Source organism: Lepus europaeus, chromosome 6, assembly GCF_033115175.1.
Source record: "Lepus europaeus isolate LE1 chromosome 6, mLepTim1.pri, whole genome shotgun sequence".
Lineage (NCBI taxonomy): Eukaryota > Metazoa > Chordata > Mammalia > Lagomorpha > Leporidae > Lepus > Lepus europaeus.
This window is the reverse complement of record NC_084832.1, coordinates 118,706,540-118,726,094: the sequence shown is the minus strand read 5'-3', so window position 1 is coordinate 118,726,094 and position 19,555 is coordinate 118,706,540. Positions and strand designations below refer to the sequence as shown.

At 44.6% G+C, this 19,555-nt stretch overlaps 1 protein-coding gene across 1 annotated transcript in view; it reads left to right on the top strand.

The window, feature by feature from the left end:
* Nucleotides 1-19,555, top strand: part of ITPR2 (inositol 1,4,5-trisphosphate receptor type 2) — a 525,149-nt gene that overhangs the window by 154,858 nt on the left and 350,736 nt on the right. The window contains exons 11-15 of the mRNA XM_062194964.1: nucleotides 111-262; nucleotides 5,544-5,643; nucleotides 5,994-6,154; nucleotides 13,265-13,406; nucleotides 16,490-16,651. Of these exons, the coding sequence (XP_062050948.1) occupies nucleotides 111-262; nucleotides 5,544-5,643; nucleotides 5,994-6,154; nucleotides 13,265-13,406; nucleotides 16,490-16,651 (717 nt within the window). The remainder of the gene's footprint in view (nucleotides 1-110; nucleotides 263-5,543; nucleotides 5,644-5,993; nucleotides 6,155-13,264; nucleotides 13,407-16,489; nucleotides 16,652-19,555) is intronic.

The following is a 19,555-nucleotide window of genomic DNA, read 5'->3' as shown; positions in this document are numbered from 1 at the left end:
CACCTCCATAACGCAGTGAAGGATTGCACGTTGAGAGCTTCTCTCCCGATTAAGTGGAGGGTTTAGTAAGACTCTTGATAAGAATAAACAACCTGTATCCCCCTCGACAGAGAGAAGGAGACCTCCCAACCTCAAAGAAGAAGCGCCAGGCTGGGGAGAAGATCATGTACACTTTGGTCTCAGTCCCGCATGGAAATGACATTGCATCCCTTTTCGAACTGGATGCCACAACGCTGCAGAGAGCTGACTGCCTGGTTCCAAGGTAAAAAAGCTCAGTTCAAAGATGTTTTTTGAATGATTTTGCCAGCAGGTGAGAAAGTAGCATCATAATGTTGATATAGCTTTTGTGTTATCAGGGAGCAAGTTGAAATGAAGAAAAAGTATGTAAGACATTGTGCCTCCTTTCGGAGTAGGTTAACATAGTTTATTTCATTCCTATAAATAATTAAAATATTCAGGACCAAGGAAATTCTGAAAAATTCATTAGAATCATTTATTCATATTACTTGTAAGGCCTTTGGTTACTGAAATGAAAAATAATCTAAAAGCATTTCTATTAAACCTTTTGTCATTTATTTTCATTCTGTCAAGTTCCCCATTCTGTTGACTCACTTACCTTTTATTCAGTTATGTAGTCAACAAATATTTATTCAACACTGACTACATTCCAGGCATTGCCCTTGGCATTGGGAAGACAGCAGTGAAAACACGGGCTGTATTCTTACATTCAGATGGGGGACGCAGCCAGTGAACCAACCAGTAAACGTAAAAGCTAAGGCCAGCAATTAAAGTGCCTGGAAGAGAAATTGCAGGGTATGGAGAGTTCTGTTGGGTACAAGTCTTCAGAAATCACTGGAGAAAATATCTGAACGGATTGAGGGACCAAGTCCTCTCCATTTGAGAGGACTGTTTCAAATAGTAGGATCAGGAAATGGAAAGATCTCGAAATTTACCATGTATTTTTCAAGATCGGTAAGGAGGCCAATAGAGTTAGACCTCAGTGAGTGGGTGGGAGGGGTCTTGGCATCCAAAACTTAAAGTGAGTATTTTTAATTCTTTTCCTTGAAGTTGGCTATTTAAACAATTTAAAAGTATCATTTTATTTGTTTGTGATGTTGCCTTCTCACAAGTGTGGCATTAGTAGGAAGCTGATATTGGCAGTGGAGCCAGGACTCGGGTACTCTCAGATGAGACATGGATGTCCTAAACAGCACCTTAACTACTGCACCAAATGTCCAGCTCCAAACTTGACTGTTTTAGTTAAGGTCTTTTGCCTACAACTCTCTCCTTCCTGACAGTAGCACTGAGATGGATTCTCTAGACATATTAGGTCTTGCCTGTGTTTTTAGATCAAGTGGGACAGTTCTAAAATGGCCTTGAAGGAACAGCTTTGTACCTCGCCTTGGCAGATGGCTATGGGTGGTTCTTACCCAGAGATCCAGACATTGCTATGTTGGCGGCTCTCAGGGTATGTAAGAAGTTGTTATACTGCAACTGTCAAGAAGCACCTGCCACTGCTTCCTGGGGTGTTTGCTCGTGGTTTTCACTCATGAGAAATGCTGCTGAGTCCGGACCACATCACATGGGTCCATCTCCCGTTTTCCTTTCTCTAACTTAAATCTGAAAAGAGATCTCCCTCCACCCCGAAATGTTTGCCCGATCTGGGTCTCTGGCCTTCTCTTCCCGGTACTGAGATCTTAGCCCTTACTGTGACGTTCCTCTTTTTAGAGGTGAGTCAGCAAAAATGAAATGATGATAGAGTGTCACTGTGAAGTGCGTAGACCCTCCAAAGGCCCCACAGCCCCACAACATGGCCTTCTGTGGAGCTGTTCGTCCGTTACTAGTCACAGCTGTTGGTACTTCTCAGTGTAGTGCAGGCTTTTGTATCAATAAGGATTCATTTGTCATTCTTTGTATGAAAGCTTGCATTAATTAATACATAATAACTATTATAATAGCTTGAGCTGTGTGCAGAACTGAGTGTCAAGTTCTTTATAAATAATCTTATAAAGTCCTGGCAGCAGCTCTTCTGGATCAGGAACTGGAGGCGGAGTCAGCACAGTGCTTCTCTAGGTGCTGTGAATTAGCGTCCTGGGTTGGAGCTGGGCCCTCTCCACCAGAGAGAGGTGCTGAGCTGCGCCCGGACCAATGGAATCAGCTTCAGGGTGGGGGTGGGATGCAGGCTTTTCTTTTTAAAGAAGCATTTTGAGGAAGCATTACTTGAATGATTCCGATGTGGAATCCAGTGTTTCTCTAGTGTGAAACTGGGTAGTCCAATGCTGCTGCTTTTTTTAAAAAAATGTTTATTTTATTTGAAAGTCAGAGTTACACAGAGACAGAAGGAGAGGCAGCGAGCGAGAGCGAGAAGTCTTCCATTTGCTGGTTCACTCTGCAAATGGCTGCAGTGGCTGAAGCTGGGTCGATGTGGAGCCAGGAGCTTCTTCAGGGTCTCCCTCGTGGCCCAATCATTTGGGCCATCTTCTGCTTTCACAGGCCATAAGCAGAGCTGGATCAGAAGACGAGCAGCTGGGACATGAACCTGGTGCCCATATGGGACGCTGTCTCCACAGGCAAATGCTTAGCCTACTGTGCCATAGTGCTGGCCCTGAAATGGCTTTTCTTTCTTTCTTTTTTTTTTTTAAAGAATTTATTTATTTATTTATTTGAAGGTCAAAGTTACACAGAGAGGAGAGGCAGAGAGAGAGAGAGAGAGAGAGAGAGAGAGGTCTTCCATCTGATGGTTCATTCCCCAGCTGGCTGTGAAGCCAGGAGCTTCTTCTGGGTTTCCCATGTGGGTGCAGGGGCATCCTCTACTGCTTTCCCAGGCCATATTAGAGATCTGGATTGGAAGTGGAGCAGCTGGGACTCGAACCATTGCCCAGGTGGGATGCTGGCACTGTAGGTGGCAGCTTTACCAGCTATGCCACAGCTCTGGCCCCCAGTGCTTCTTAAACTTTGTTTCATGCTGAATCCCCTGGGGAAGCTGACATCCATGCAACTCTGGTCTCTTGGTCAGGGGCCTGAGAACCTGCATTTCTAACAAGTCCTCAGATGATGTCAGTGCTGCTGGTCCATGGACTTGACCTTAAGTTTCAGAGGTTTGAAGCAGTCGTTTCTACCCTTTTCTGAACACTGGAAATCTTAGAAATTTTTACTTTTGCTTGTCTATTTATTATAAAGATTCATTTATTTCTTTGAAAGAGTTGCAGAGAAGGAGTGAGGGGAAGCACTCCCCAGATGGCTGCTACAGCCAGGGCTGCACCAAGCAGAAGCCAGGAGTCTCATCTAGATGTCTCATGTGGATGGCAGGGGCCCAAGTGTTTGGGCCAACTTCCTCTGCTTTCCCAGGTGTAGTATCAGGGGATTAGGTTAGAAGTAGGGGAGCAGCCGAGACAAGAGCCTGTATGGGATGCTGGCATCGCAGGCGGTGGCTTACCCCACTGTGCTACAACTCCATCCCCTCCTTGGAATTTTTAAAAAGTACCGCTGCCTGGCTCCCACTCCCTACTTGGTCAGTGGTGTTATGTTGGCTTCCCAGGTGATGAGCAGCAAAGTTCGGGAAAACCTGGTATAAGATGTCTAGCTAATTGTCCTTTGTGACATTCCTTAAGGGGAACATGATCCTGGAATGTATGAATTTCAAGTCTGGACTGTGCTGCAATGCGTTCCTTTTATAGATAACCAAATTACATCAAGGCTTTAATGACAACAGATTTCTGTGGCATTAGTCCTAAACGGTTGTTTATTTCCCAAATCCTTGCAAATGGTCAGTTATTAAACCAGACCATGACCTCTTTGCTTTGGAACCCAACAGTGTAGGTCGACTCAAGAGCGTATATTGAACAAGTGTATGAGTAAATTAGGGGAAATAGCTGCTGAGCTAATAAGCGATTGGCTCACTTTCCAAATGGTTACAATACAGCGGGGAGATGACTTTGTGCAGACAATATCTCCTGTGCAATTCAGTGTGGAAGGTAATATGTAGGAAAGCAGAAGCATTTCAGAATCTGATTATTTGGATAATTGGATGAGTTCTATTTTATGTTTTTGGGATTTAGTTTCTATTTTATCCACTTTTACAAATGAGCAAAGCCACATTGTTGAATGGATGTCTTTCCCTGAGGCCCTTGGCATTGTCATTGATTTTTCTTTTATTGGCCCTAATGCTTTGCACCTTATGTAGTATGACAGCGTATTTATGTATTAACTTATCCTGAAGTCTGATAACTTGAAAGGCAGAGACACACTACATGTATTTGTTAGAGAAAGCAATAGTAATATAGGATTCACTGAATCTGCACTATTTCAGTTGGGTGAAGTTCCCTGTGTTCTTTCTGTCCCAGTTTGTTAGCCATAGTAGTTGCAGTCTGCAAACACAGAGCCATTGCTTCTAGGGACGTATAAGGCGAGGTTCCTGTGCGTTTCTACTCATCAGGCAGTACAGGACCTTGTTTTGTGTGTTTCTATGTGGTGTTGATTTGTTGTTGCTGAACTCATGGTCAGCAGTGCTGTAATGCCTGCATGAAGCTTATCCAGCACACAGGTCTTCATGAGGCCCATCCCGGCCTTCTCGTGCTTACGAATGCTGCAAACAATTTCTGTGCCATGCTGTGGGCCGGCTTAAACACCACCATCACCCTGAAAAAGCACAGGAACATGAAATACAGTGCTCTCAGTAGACTTGAGAGGACACGTGTGTGTGTGGTAAGAGAGCTGCAGGAGGAGGCCACGTGGCCCCGTCTTTGACCTGTGCTTGCAAGTCTGCCTCTGGGCTGACTCAGGCTTTTTGTACTCCTCGGATGTCCTCGAATGACCTCAGAAGTCCCCCGAGTCTTGATCTTGGGGAGGTGAATTTTCGTGAGCAGGAGAATTCACAAGCATGCAGTCATGAGTGGTGAGGATTGACTGTATATGCTTTCATATGCAGATAATTCAAATGCAGAACAGTTACTGTCAGGCAGCGGCTGGAACTGGGCTGGTTACTCGTTCACTGCTCTTTTTATTTTTCTTAAAGATTTATCCATTTATTTATTTGAAAGAGTTACACAGAGCGAGAAGGAGAGGCAGAGAGAGAGAGAGAGAGAGAGAGAGAGAGAGAAAGGTCTTCCATCTGCTGGTTCACTCCCCAGATTGCCACAATGGCTGGAGCTGTGCCAATCCGAAGCCAGGAGCCAGGAGTTTCTTCTGGGTCTCCCACGCAGGTACAGGGGCCCAAGGACTTGGGCCATCTTCCAGTCCTGCAGGTGATGCTTAACCTACTGTGCCACAGCACTGGCTCCCAGAATTTGCCTTTCTGACAAGTTCCCAGGTAATACTGCTGTTGCTGGTCCAAGGACCAAACCTTGAGAACCATTGGCCTAGGTATGATATTGCAGGCTTTGAAATAGTCTGTAACTCAACATTTTCCCTTAAACCAGATAGATCTTGAGCTGAGTACTAGTCTGATACAGGTATGATCATCTCATGCGTTAACTGTTTAACAAGTCAGTATGCAAGTGCACTACGTTTTTATAATTTGTTACTCTATGTTGTTTGGCTTTTAGGAACTCGTATGTTCGGTTAAGGCATTTGTGCACCAACACATGGGTAACCAGCACTAGTATCCCCATAGACACAGATGAAGAGCGGCCTGTTATGTTGAAGGTAAGTGTGCCTGAGTGTGTGAATTTCAGTGCCGTGGGAATAGGATTAGGGGCGACGTCGTCTTTCTAACCCTTCACCCGTACTAGAGGCGATTGCAGTTAATGGTGAGTGTGAATCTGAAGCAAAGGGGAGGTGTGAGAGGGATGAGTTTCCAGGGGTGCTTTGGGAGCTGGGTAAGAAATGGTCATGGAACATCACCATGTCCTTATGCCTGGCCTAGTGGGTGATGCATGTGGGAATTCCTGTGTTTGCATTATCTGTTCTTGCCTGGTGACTTTCTTAAACAGTCCTGCAATGTGCTGGTCCTCTTTAAAAAAGATCTAAGCTTAATGGAAATGATGCCATTTCAGATCGGAACCTGCCAAACGAAAGAAGACAAAGAAGCATTTGCCATCGTGTCTGTGCCACTGTCAGAGGTCCGAGACTTAGACTTTGCCAATGATGCCAATAAGGTGCTAGCAACCACGGTGAAGAAGCTGGAAAACGGAACAATCACGCAGAATGAAAGGAGGTTAGTGATGGTTGAAAGTCACTGTGCAGTCGTCAGGGGCAGTGTCACCTGCAGTAAACCTGAAGTGAATGGATGGCTGAGGGAGTGGTTAGAATGCTCTCAGCAGCGGCACCCTTGTTTCTGGATGAGATGAGAGCTTGATTCCTCTTGTGCATGGTGAGCAAGTGAAAATGGCGAAATTAAGATTTACTGGAACAAATTCAGACACCTGTCATCTCAGAAGGGGAATGTTTTTTCCCTTTGGGTCAAGAGCAGCTATAATTTAGTCATTTGATAAAAATTTTAAATAATACACCATTATTAACCATACAGTCCTCGGCTTCACATTAGTTTTTTTCGTCTTGTTCATCCTATGTATATTAATTTGTTCCAAAAATAGTAATTGTTTTACTCTGTGTGTGTTTTAGAACATCATGTTTTCAGTTTACACAGTTCATTAGTGGAGGATTATATATACTCTCTCTCTATAAATATATATGAAATTTATTTAAAAAATAAAAATAGGGGGCCGGCATTGTGGTGCAGTGAGATAATCTGCCACCTGTTGTGTTAGCATCCCGTATCGGAGCACCAGTTAAGATCCCAGCTGCTCTGCTTCCAATCTAGCTCCTGCTGATGCCCCTGGGAAGTCAGAGGATGTCTGTGGGGGACCCAGAAGGAGCTCCAGGCTCCTGGCTTCCACCTGGCACAACCCAAGCTGTCGTGGCCATTTGGGAAATAAAGCAGTAGGTAGATGATCTCTCTGTAGCTTCCTCTCTTTCTGATACTCTGCCTTTCAAATAAATAAATAAATCCTGAAACAAATAAAACTAAATAGAAAGTAGATAAAATCTGGTGGAATGTTTTCTTCATTTTGGGTTGGCTTGAAATTGTTGCTTTCTCTCTGGTCTCTCCCCTTAAAAGCCTCCTAAGAGATGCATAGTGCCTTTTGCTGCACTTGATTTGATATTTGGATTTAGAGTCCTTTAGGGTCCTAAAGGAAGTTTTATATTTTTCTGGTTTTATTTCAGGGCTGCAGTTCCACAAAACAAACAGATGTGTCCTACCAGAGAAGCATCTGCCCATGTGTTCTCCCCTAAAATCTCTTTCAGAGAACCATATGTTTGGTTCTTCAGCTTGGTTTTGGGAATTTTCGAGAGAGAGCTAGCACTGGTTGCACTAGGCTTTGTGTGGAGACTACATCAGGCCCTGCAAGCATGTTTTATCCAGTCCTTCAGATAGCCCCAAGAGAGATCCCAGCTCACAGAAGGAAACCAGGGAGGCCAGGTCGCCCGTGTCATCAGTTGGGGTGCAGTCAGGTGTGGTTTAAAGTCCACGTGCTTGCCAGGCGCCCTGCGCACAAGCTTGCTCTCTGTTTCCTCTCATCGTGATCTGTTGCACGCTTTTTAAAATCGGAACAACAAAAAGCTACTTAGCAGTTTCCCAGCGCTCACATGTTGGGATCCTCCTGCACGGCTGGTGAGAAGGCAACTGGTAAAAGCACCTGGGAACACAGTTTGGCAGTGACAAGCGAAGTCACAGGAGGCAACGCCAACGCTCTGTGACTCACTAGTTGTACTTCTGGCCTGAGCATTCCTGAACATCTGTCCAAAAGAAGCTCCTCTGTGTGTGCACCAGGACCCATGTTCCAAAGTGCCCAGCCTCGCTTCAAATAACCTGGAACTGACAGCCATCCAAATGCCGGCCCCCAGTTGAATGGATGACTAGTTGGTGGTATCTTTATATAATGGAATGCAGTATATATAGCCATGAAACTAAATGAGTTACACTATGAGGGTGCTTCAAAACGTTTGTGGAAAGTGGAATTAAAGGATCAGTGTAGGGATTAAAATGGCCACATCCTATATCACAGTGTGTTACTTTTAAATCCCCAGTTTCAGCTCCTGACTCCCGCTTCCTGCTAATACAGACCCTAAAGGGCAGTGGTGATGGCTCAAGCAATTAAACCCTGTGAGTGACTTGGATTGGGTTCCCAGTTCCTATCTTTAGCCTGGCCCAGCCCTGGCCACTGTGGATGTTTTGGGGGTGAACCAGCTGATGGGAACATTCTTTTTTTTTTTTTAATTTTTTGACAGGCAGAGTGGACAGTGAGAGAGAGAGAGAGAGAGAAAGGTCTTCCTTTGCTGTTGGTTCACCCTCCAGTGGCCACCGCGGCTGGCGCGCTGCAGCCGGGGCACCGCGCTGATCTGAAGGCAGGAGCCAGGTGCTTCTCCTGGTCTCCCATGGGGTGCAGGGCCCAAGCACTTGGGCCATCCTCCACTGCACTCCCAGGCCACAGCAGAGAGCTGGACTGGAAGAGGAGCAACCGGGACAGAATCTGGCACCCCAACCGGGACTAGAACCCGGGGTGCTGGCACCGCAAGGCGGAGGATTAGCCTATTGAGCCGCGGCGCTGGCCAGAAACATTCTTTATCTGCCTGCCATCTATCTGCCTCTGAAAAAGATAAATAAATAAAAAAAAAGTGTATTTGGGTGCAAAAATATTTTGAAATCCATGCATAGTTTTTTCATTAGATGCATTTTTCATAAACTTTTTGAAGATACCTTCTGTGCATGAATTTCAGAATTTTTTGCACCAAAGCAGGCTTATCTTTTAGTTTCATTTTCCTACTAGCTTTCTGAAGTACCCTCTTGGGTGTAATGATTTGGATAAATCTAAGAAACTTTAGACGAGTGAAAACAGCACCCAAGAAACACTTGGTATATATACTGTTGTAAGGGTCAAAGCGAAGCAGAACTAAGCTGTGTTTCTTTGGGATGTGTAAGCAATTGGGAGAACTGTAAGGAAATGCAGGGATTCCACCATTGCACACGTCCCATTGACATTTCCTCTAAGAGACAAGGGTGGACTTAGGGTTGGCGAGGGGCTTACTGGGCTCCTACTGTGCTCCGTTTCCTGCTCTGGTCACAGCTTCATGAGTTACACTTTATATGTGTTCCTTAAATAAGCTTGTGTAGGGTACTTCAGAAGCCCATGGAAGCGGCTCGCATTGTGGCTCAGTGGGATAAGCCACCGCCTATGGTGATGTCAGCATCCCATGCCAAAGAGCCGGTTCAAGTCCCGGCTGCCCCACTTCTGATCCAGCTCCCTGCGAATGTGCCTGGGATGTCAGAGGAAGATGGCACAAGTAGTAGGCTCCTGGATGGAGGTCTTAGATCCTGGCTTGGCCCAAACCAGCCAGGGCCTTTTCGGGAGTGAACCAATGGATAGAAGACCTCTGTCTGCCTCTCGGTTACTCTGCCTTTTATGTAACTAACTAACTAAATTTATTTTTAAAAAAGGCACATGGACATTTAAGTTGAAAGAGAAGTTAATTGTGGTACAAACATTCCTTTGAAATCCACGTGTAGCTTTTCCATAATGCACATTTTCCATGGTACTTTTTGATGATCCCCTTATATGCATTGTTTTCAAAACTGTTTTACACCAAAATAAACTGTTCTAATAATTCTATTTTCCACAGACTTTTTTGAAGTACACTCCTATTATTTTTGTTTTTAGACATCTTTAGATTTGTTTCTGGGGATACAAAGGGACAGAAATTGCACCTTGCTTCCCCAAACCGCTATCAATGAAGAAAACCCCTCAGAGATGCCTGACCAATCGGAATAGCTCTTCCTCAGCTTCCTCTCGGTTCTTGCCTCTGCCTTACCCGTGGCAAACCTGCAGCCCCGCACAACTACGGTGACAGAAGTGAATGGACACCAGGAGCTGAAATAGCTGCCCTACTTTCTGGCCTGCACATAACGACATAGCAGAGCCAGATCGTGACAAGAAGTGGGTTCTGATGTGCAGGCAGCAGTTTTTGTTTGCCTGCGTTTTATCTGTTAAAGCCTCTTGATGAGTTCCTGTCTTTGTTTCTGTCATGGTCACATGTGCACAGAACGTCCTCGGCCTCACCCAGCACACCCCCCTTGCTAGGCGTTTTGGGAGTCTTGGGAGAGGAGGACAAGTGCAGGGTCCGAGTGGGCGCCCCAGCATCGCGGCTCTTGCCCTGGGCATTCCTCCTACTCCCGGAAGGAGTCTCCTGCCCTCAGCGTCAGTCTGAGGGAGGAGGTGGACCGGGACTGACCCGGGAGCGTGCGTTTTCATGCCCCTTGCCTCTTTCCCCACTGTTTGCCGGTGCAAAACATCATTGCGAAGAGAAGGCCTTGCCTGGGAAATAAGATGTTAAATCACTGGTCTTAATTTAGTCATTTCAGCAAAACCACCTCCCATCAGAAGTCATTCAAAGCTGCCGGTCAGGACAACTGAGCTTATTGGCATAGTTGAGTGCGTTTATATTATTTTCTCAATTCTAGAATTCAATTTCAAATTCTGTCTAAAAATTACTGACAACTATGACTTTTTCCCCCTATGGAGAATAACGTTGTTATTAGGTGCTCTTTTTCGTTTGAAACCAGAAAGAATGATACGAGGTCATAAGGAGAGCTTAGAGTATCGCAGTCTGTCTCAAAAGGCTGGTGTCTAAGTCCTCCCTCTTGCTCCTGTAGCTCCCCCTTTACTTGTCCCAGGAGTGCACTCAGGAGGCACCTCTGTGATCCTCAATCTTAGATGTTTTTCAGTGGAGTTTTTTGCTCTTATTCTGTAGCTGCACCAACAAAATAGAGTGTAGTGGAGCAAGTAGTGGGGAGGAAGGCGGGATGGTGGAGAGGTGTCAGCTGCCCTTCAGAGCTGGAGCAAGGGATACATGCGATAGTTAGCCAGAATTCATGCCCCATGTTTTACCTCTGGGACTACACAAGAGGCGGGGGGACAGGGGGCTTCCTCTGCAGCATCGCTGGAGTTCAGAGCTGCCTCCTGTTCAGGATTATTCTCAGTGTATGCCGCGCCCTGGGCCCTGCAGCCCTTCTTCATGGACAGTGTTTGTGACCAGAAAACTACTCATGGATTCCTACATTGTTTGCAGTAAAATATACTCATCTTTTAATTTCATTACTTGTGAACTCTTTTTCTTTTTTTAAAGATTTATTTATTTATTTGAAAGAGTTGCACAGAGAGGAGAGGGAGAGAGAGAAAGAGAGAGAGAGAGAGAGAGAGAGAGAGAGAGATGTCTTCCATCCGATGGTTCATTCCCCCATTGGCCGCAACGGCCAGAGCTGCGCTGATCTGAAGCCAGGAGCCAGGAGCTTCCTCCGGGTTTCCCACGTGGGTGCAAGGGCCCAAGGACTTGGGCCATCTTCTACTGCTTTCTCAGGCCATAGCAGAGAGCTGGATCGGAAGTGGAGCAGCCAGGTCTTGAACCAGCACCCATATGGGATGCTGGTGCTGCGGGCCAGGGCGTTAACCCACTGCGCCACAGCACCAGCCCCAATGAACTCTTAAAAGCACTTATTTATTTTAATGTATTTCAGAGGGGGAGAGAGAGAGAATCTGCTTGTTCACTCCCCAGATGTCTGCTGGGATCTGGGAACTGGAACCTGGCAACTCGTGGGCTGCAGGGGCTCAGTCACTTGAGCCATCACCTGCTGCCTCCCGGAGCGTGCAGTAGCGGGAAGCAGGAGCTGCGAATCAAACCCCTGTGCTCCCACAGGACACAAATGTTGCAGTGGCTTGGCTCCAGGAAGTCTATGGAGCGCCCTGGTGTTCTTTCTGGCAGACCGGAAGTTCCTATGTGTCTCCCTCCCGTAGAGGAAAGCCCCTCCTGGCTGCAGGCACCCTCTGGTCTTGCTCCTGTCAGTGTCTGTAACCACAGATTTTAAAGTGTGTTGTTTCTTGCCATCATGTGTGTTTATGTATATTCACATAAATTATGGACACCTCCTTTTACTGAGAAACTTTGTTGACAAAAATTGTTTTTCTGTGATTAATTGTGCTTCTTGATATTTTTGCCTCTTTCTCTGCTTGCTTTTATTTCTTGCCCTGACTTCTTCCCTCTGGGATAGCTTTTCTCTGTACAGAAATTCATTCTTCAGTCAGTTTGGTGAAGGTCTGTTTGTCATAATCTGTTGAATTTCCACATTGATGAAAATGTTTTTATCTTACTCTACTCTAAAGAGATGCTTTTTGTATGCAGTGTTAAATCTACACTTATTTTCCTTCAGCATTTTAAAGGCATAATTTAATTATTTTCTGACATCTCGTTATTTTTAAGAAGCCTTCTATGTACAGATTTGTTACTTTCTATTGGTAACTTTACTTTCTGATAATTTTGTACATTTTTTCCCTTCATGTTGATGTTCTAAACTTTAATTGTCAAGTATTTGTGAGGCAGTCTTGTTTTTCGTATTTCCCACTTGACAGTTAAGGTGTATTTAATGTGAATACTTATATCTTCTTTCAGTCTTGGAAATTTCTCAGGCTTTGCCTTCAAATATTGCTTCTTTATGTTTTTCCTCTTTTTCTCTGTTGGAATTCCTGTTAGATGTATATGGCATCTTAATTGACCCTCTTTATCTGTTCTCTCTCTCTCTAAGATTTATTTATTTGAGATGTCGAGTTACAGAGAGAGAGGAGAGACTGAGACAAAGGTCTTTGATGTGCTGGTTTAATCCCTAAATGACTGCAATGGCCAGAGTTGGGCTGATCTGGAGCCAGGAGCCATGAACCAGGTGGTGGCTTTACCCACTGTGCCACAATGTTGGCCATAGTTAACCCTTTCATGGCAGTTTAAAGCATTGGATTGCTTGCTCTGTCTGTATTCACAGGTCCTTTAAGTTTTCTCTGTTCCATACGTTGAGTAAATTGAAATGTGGTAGAGATTAGGATACGTAGTTGAGTTAATGGCAAAAAAAAATGATGTTAGGAATTTAGAAGTAGGAGTGATCTCCCTTAAGCAAAAATTCCCTGGTGCACTGGTGAGTGGCACAAAAGTTTCTGATGGTGATGTCCTACCCACTCATTGGTTGTCAGGGCTTGTGCAACTGTTTCCGAACAGTCCTGCAGATAGTTGAGTAGACCTGGAGTGGGAGTTGGAGGAACTGGAGAAGGAATATTCTTTGTAAAGGTTTAGATGAACAGCAACTGCTTTCAATATTATCTTTTATTGACTAGAGAATTTTGATTATTAAATCCTTTGTTTTCAAATGTTTTGGCTCTTAGATGAATTTTTAAAAATTTCCAAAATTAAGCCCACCATAGGGTAAAATTTCCTTTTCATCTTATGATAGGTTTGTCACCAAATTATTGGAAGACCTCATCTTCTTTGTTGCTGACGTGCCTAATAACGGACAAGAAGTTCTGGACGTGGTTATCACGAAGCCAAACCGAGAACGTCAGAAACTAATGAGGGAACAGAACATACTGGCACAGGTGAATTTTTTCATGTCCTCAACCTGCCCATTTTATTTTCCTGGATATGAGCTGAGGAGAGACCTGTACTAGTGGTCTGTTGCCCAGACGCTCAGATGACTTCAAAGCCTCGAGGCTGAAAGGGGAACACACTGCCTGGCTCACGGTTTCTGTGCATGAGGCGTCTATGTGTGGCTTCTTGCTCAGGAGCTTCCACTGGCTTGCGAGGGGTTGGCTGGGGCTGCAGCCACCTCAGGGCTCAGCTGGGAGATGATCCACCTCCCGGCTCGCTCATATGGAGCGCTCACAGAGTTGGCTCAAGGCAAGGCAGCTTCATCTCTTCAGAAGTGAGGGAGCCCAGAAAGAGCGAGAAAGGGCACCTAGATGGAAGCCACAGCCTCTTTTTTTTAAAAAATTTTTTTTTTTTTTTTTGACAGGCAGAGTGGATAGTGTGAGAGAGAGACAGAGAGGAAGGTCTTCCTTTTTGCCGTTGGTTCACCCTCCAATGGCCGCTGCGGCCGGCACATCTCGCTGATCCAAAGCCAGGAGCCAGGTGCTTCTCCTGGTCTCCCATGCGGGTGCAGGGCCCAAGGACTTGGGCCATCCTCCACTGCCTTCCCGGGCCATAGCAGAGAGCTGTACTGGAAGAGGGGCAACCAGGATAGAATCCGGCGCCCCAACCAGGACTAGAACCCGGTGTGCCGGCGCTGCAAGGCGGAGGATTAGCCTGTTAAGCCACGGTGCTGGCCACCACAGCCTTTTTTATAACCTACTCTTAGAAGTCACATCCTGTCTGTGTTATTAGAATCAAGTTAATAAACTCAGCCTACAGTCAAGGAGAGTGGATGTTCTAGGTTGTGAATACCAGCAGGCAGGTACCATTGCAGGGAATCTTAGGAAATAGCCTACCAGAGACCTCTAATAAAAAAAAAATCCTGCATGGCCAGACCATATCCAGAAAATGTGCTGGAAACATTTCTAAATAAATTTCCAGACAAGCTTGGACACGGTCATCTCCATTACTTCCTGCATTTTTCCTCTCTGGGAAAGTAGGGCATTCTGTTCACTAGCTTATAAGTGTGCTGTACAATGTTCTGGTTTTTTCCCTGAAAGCATAGAACTGCTCTTATACAGTGTCTTCCTGAAATTGTTCATACCATGCCAGTAAATTGGTTTGTTGCCTAATAACATGCATATGTCGTCATGCCTAACTTTGTGTGTCCTTTATATTCTGTTATTTGCTATTTAAATAATGAACTTTTGCATCAATTATGGACTCAAGATACTATTTAAAGCATAAAAATAATGTTGATAAAGATAGAGAGTGAATATATTGTTCATTAATAACTGTTACCAATTGTTTGAAAACATAAGACCAATGTTTTTTAAAGTAAAGGTTGGAAATTTCATGGAACAAAGTCTTTTCTGACGTTATCAACTCTTTGATATAAAACACTTGATTTCAAGGCTTTTAGGGACTTGAGTGATGGATTTATTAATGTTATTTTAGCAAGCATGTGGAATCATTTATTTCAATGTTGTAAATACAGAATTCAAGGTCTAGCAAACACAGAATTATTGAAGAAACTTTAATTAGTATCACATTTCTTTTTTTTTTTTTTTTAAGATTTTTATTTATTTATTTGTGAGGTAGAGTTACAGACAGAGAGAGGGAGAGACAGAGGGAAAGGTCTTCCATCTGCTGGTTCACTCCCCAAATGGCTGCAATGGCCAGAGCTGGCCCGATCTGAAGCCAGGAGCCCAGAGCTTCGAATAGGTCTCCTATGTGGGTTCAGGGGTCCAAGTACACGGGCCATCTTCCACTGCTTTTCCAGGCCATATCAGAGAACTAGATCAGAAGAGGAGCAACCAGGACTAGAACCGGCACCCAAATGGGATGCTGACACCACAGGCAGAAGCTCAGGCCACGATGCCAGGCACTGCCCCAATTAGTGTAACATTTCATGAACTCAGAAGGATCGTTACTCTCCAGGGGGCTTTCTGGTATCAGTGCTCGTGCCCTTAGCGTGGTGTTCTTTCCTAGACCATTTACTCAACCTCCTAGCTCATTTCCAGGCGACGCTCACTTCTGCAGTCTTTTTGCCAAAAAGTGTTAGAGTCCTCAGTGCTTTTTAAACACCTCCTAACCACTAACTGTGTTATAACAGTCTGGCTCAGTGGATACCACCAGCTTCCCATGTGGTTCCTCATTTGTTAGATGTGACTGCTAATACATTCATTGATTTGGCCAAGGTAGCATCTTTATGTAGCAAGAACAATCAATAAATTCTTTCATAAAGAGATTTATAAACAAGATTTAGTAGCAGTTTTCTGATGTAAGTTTCAGATGAAAAGTAGATATTTTCTCTCTGTGATTTTGATTTTGGAAAGTTATAAAAGTAATAGAAGAAACTATAAAACATGAGGAAATTAAAACTGGGTTTTAATTCATCTCAGTGCATTCGTGTAGCCTGGTATAATTGAACATCTCTGACTGGCGCCGCGGCTCACTAGGCTAATCCTCCACCTGCGGAGCTGGTACCCAGGTTCTAGTCCCGGTCGGGGCGCCGGATTCTGTCCTGGTTGCTCCTCTTCCAGTCCAGCTCTGTGCTGTGGCCCGGGAAGGCAGTGGAGGATGACCCAAGTGCTTGGGCCCTGCACCCGCATGGGAGACCAGGAGAAGCACCTGGCTCCTGGCTTCAGATCGGCGTAGCTCCAGCCGAAGTGGCCATTTGGGGGGTGAACCAATGGAAGGAAGACCTTTCTCTCTCTCTCTCTCACTGTCTAACTCTGCCTGTCCAAAAAAAAGAAAAAATTGAATATCTCTGTTATTTCTTATCTCAATACGATGTTTTGTCTAACCAAAATGAATCAGTTCTTTTAAATTATGTATTTCTCATTCAGTTTAAGGAGCCCTTCAGGAGGTTTTCCTATTCTCTGATACGTTGGTCCTATAGCCTAACTCCTTTCCTCCTTTACATGAATTCTACTCAAATCTTATAGAAGTTATTGAGTCAGTTTTCCTATCAGCAAAAAATTAAAATAGATTGCTAAAACCTACACATTCATTCATCAGAACAGGTGATTCTTTATATTCTTGATAGGTATTTGGAATCCTTAAAGCACCCTTTAAGGAGAAAGCGGGAGAAGGCTCGATGCTGAGACTGGAAGATCTAGGGGACCAAAGATACGCCCCCTACAAGTACATGCTGCGGCTGTGCTACCGCGTCCTCCGGCACTCCCAGCAGGACTACCGGAAAAATCAGGTCAGAGCATGGCCCTCTTCTCAACTCTGTTGCACATTTCAAGTCTGGGCATTACCGTTCCAAAGCAGAGAAAGTAGGAATGAGAAATTTCTCTTTGAAATGAAAGGTCTTATATTGACAGCACACACCAATGATCTATGAGTATTTTGGAGCTGTGTTGTATATTTATTCTTCCACATACGATTAGAACTTCTTGGGGAGGATGTCTTCGAGTTCTATACATCTCGTATTAGCTCCTGCCCCTGCAGGTCAGGATGCACCCTGGACCTATTATGTAAAGAATAATGAAGCATTTCTTGGCTTGAGGGATTTGCAAGGAATAGCATCGCTGTGTTTGGCCCAAGAGTTTCTTGTATGGTGGAAAATATATAACATGTGCATGTGAAATGTTGGGGGTGGCAAAGAGGGGGCACTAGAGAAAAGACAGCAATGTGGGAATTCATGATAGGGAGAGCTCTGTTGCTGGCTGGGGAACCCAGGACAGATGCTTGGAAAAGGAAGATTTGATGACTTTGAGCATCGATTTTACAAACTCTATAGGAGAGACGAAGGGAGAATGGTGGGTACTAGGAAGAGCACTTTGATGCCAAGTTGTATACAGCACTGGAGGACGGGGAGCTCACATGGGTCTGGGGGTATAGCTAAAAGTTGCCAATTTCAAGTGAAGTTTCTGTCTAGTCTCCTTTTTATCTTAAAGATACACAATATTTTGTATGTGCTTTATAATGTAAATGCTTAAGATTGAATTGCTTAAAATGAGTCAGCTTTTGCTAACTTGGTTCCCATGTGGCTCTGGAGAAGTTGGAGGTAAGAGCACTTAATCAGGAAGTTTTGCTGAGAGATTAGGCCCTGAGAAAGGGAGGCCCGTGGCCACGGCCGTGTATATCTATGAGGTCAGGACAAGAATGTAGTGGCCATTTGGGAATGGCTAGAGATGGTTGTTGAGTGCTGACTTTGTACCCTGCTGACTTTTAAGCACTTTTCATGAATTAAACTCACTTTAGTTGGCACTCAGTTAAGGTGATGTACTGAGAGGTCAAGAAATTTGCTCAGAGGTAAGTTGTGCAGACTCTTAATTATTACATGGTTGCCCCTTGGTAGTTTGGAGATGTTTTGGCAAGAAAAAGAAAAGATTAGCTTCAGGAGGACTGTGTTAAAGAGTGTTGGGTTGTTGGGTTTGAAATTCTGTTTAAAAATTAAGAAAGGTCTAAGAGTAATTTGTAAAACAGATTGGCACATAAGTAATTCACCAAGGAATGGGAGCAAGGGGACAGTAGAAAGCCATCCTTAAATATTTTCTAATCTAATCCTGGTTGTAAACACCTGTCTTTCCAATGGAACGTGCTGTCATTAGAATTGCATTTCCTAACTTCATTGCAGTCCTTTAAGGTGGTAAGGTAAAGTAGACTTGCTCATACTTCACTGGAAGAACATTTGAACTCCAGAACATTAAATGACAGACCTCAGGAATTCAGACACTCTCCTGATGTGAAATTCTAGATTGTTCTGTGGAGGTTTGGAGTAGGGGTGGGGTGAGAGGCTGCTTTGTATCCACAGTTTTGCATTCTGTGGTTTCAGTTATCCACAGTCAGCCTTGGTCTGAAAACATTAAATGGCAAATTCCAGAGAGAAATGACTCATAAGCTTTAAATTATGTTTATTATATCATTACAACCATCTTATTTTATGATCATTTGTGGTTATTGACCTTATACTATGTCTAGTTTGTAAACTAAACTTTATCTCAGGTGTATGCGTGGGTGAAAACATAGTAGCTGCGGAAGTCAGTACTGCCGGCTATCCACACATAAGCTGAGGCTGTTGCTGCACTAGAATCCCTGGAGGATAAGGGGGGCACCTTGCTTTGCTAGAAATGTCACCAGTCTTTGTGTGCAGGCAGTGGTGTCTGATAGGATTCAGCCTAACAGAACGAATCAGCAGATTGCAGGGTTAGTCAGTACCTCAGTCCCTTAAGGTACTGCAGCTTGAGCCAGCCTCGATGGTGGCAGTGTTTGGAAGGGTGAGCAGCACCTAACCCTCCTTTCTATGGCTGTGCCCTGGGGTCTGGTGTTCTGCTGCTTTCTCGTAGGTTCCCCAGGCAGCCAGTCTTAACTGCTGTCTTTCCACTTTCTGAAGGTCTGGCACATATTTTTTCCCTGTTCCTTCTCAGTCAGCTGGGGACTCAAGCCCGGAGTTCTTAGGTGCTTGCAGTTTTTGCTCTGAAAGTGCCCATGCCCATAGCAAGTAAACTCACGTTCCAGCACACACAGACATAGCCATGCCCAGCAACACCGTTCCTCCCAGCTAAGTGGGACATGCTGGCGACTTGCTTTCTGGATTTCTTTGGAGTGTGGTTGGTCCTCTGCATCTGTGGGGTTCTGTACCAGCTGCATTGAAAATATTTGAAAAAATAATTGTTTTAAAGACATATTTTACTTATTTAAAGGAAGAGTGATACATGCTCTCTCACACAGCCAAACAGACACACACACACACACACACGCGGTGGGGTGGAGGGAGATCGTCTGTCTACTGGTTCACTCCTCACATGGCTGCATGAGCCGGTGGCTGTATCAGAGTGAAGCCTGGAGCAAGAAACTCCATCTTGGCCTCCCATATGGGTAGCAAGGCCTCCAGAACCGGGCCATCTTTTGCTGCTTCCTAGGCATATTGGCAGAGAGCTGGATCAGATGTAGAGTGGTTGAGACTCAACCAATACTCTGTTACAGGATGCCGGTGTTGCAAGTGGCAGCTTAAACCACTGCATCACAGTGCTGGCACCTTGGAAAAGCAGTTGTGTCTGTTCTGAATCTGTTTATTTTTTCCCATTTATTCCTCAAGTAAACAGTATTTACATGGCATTTACATTGTGTTAGGTGTTATATGTCATCTAGAGGTGATTTA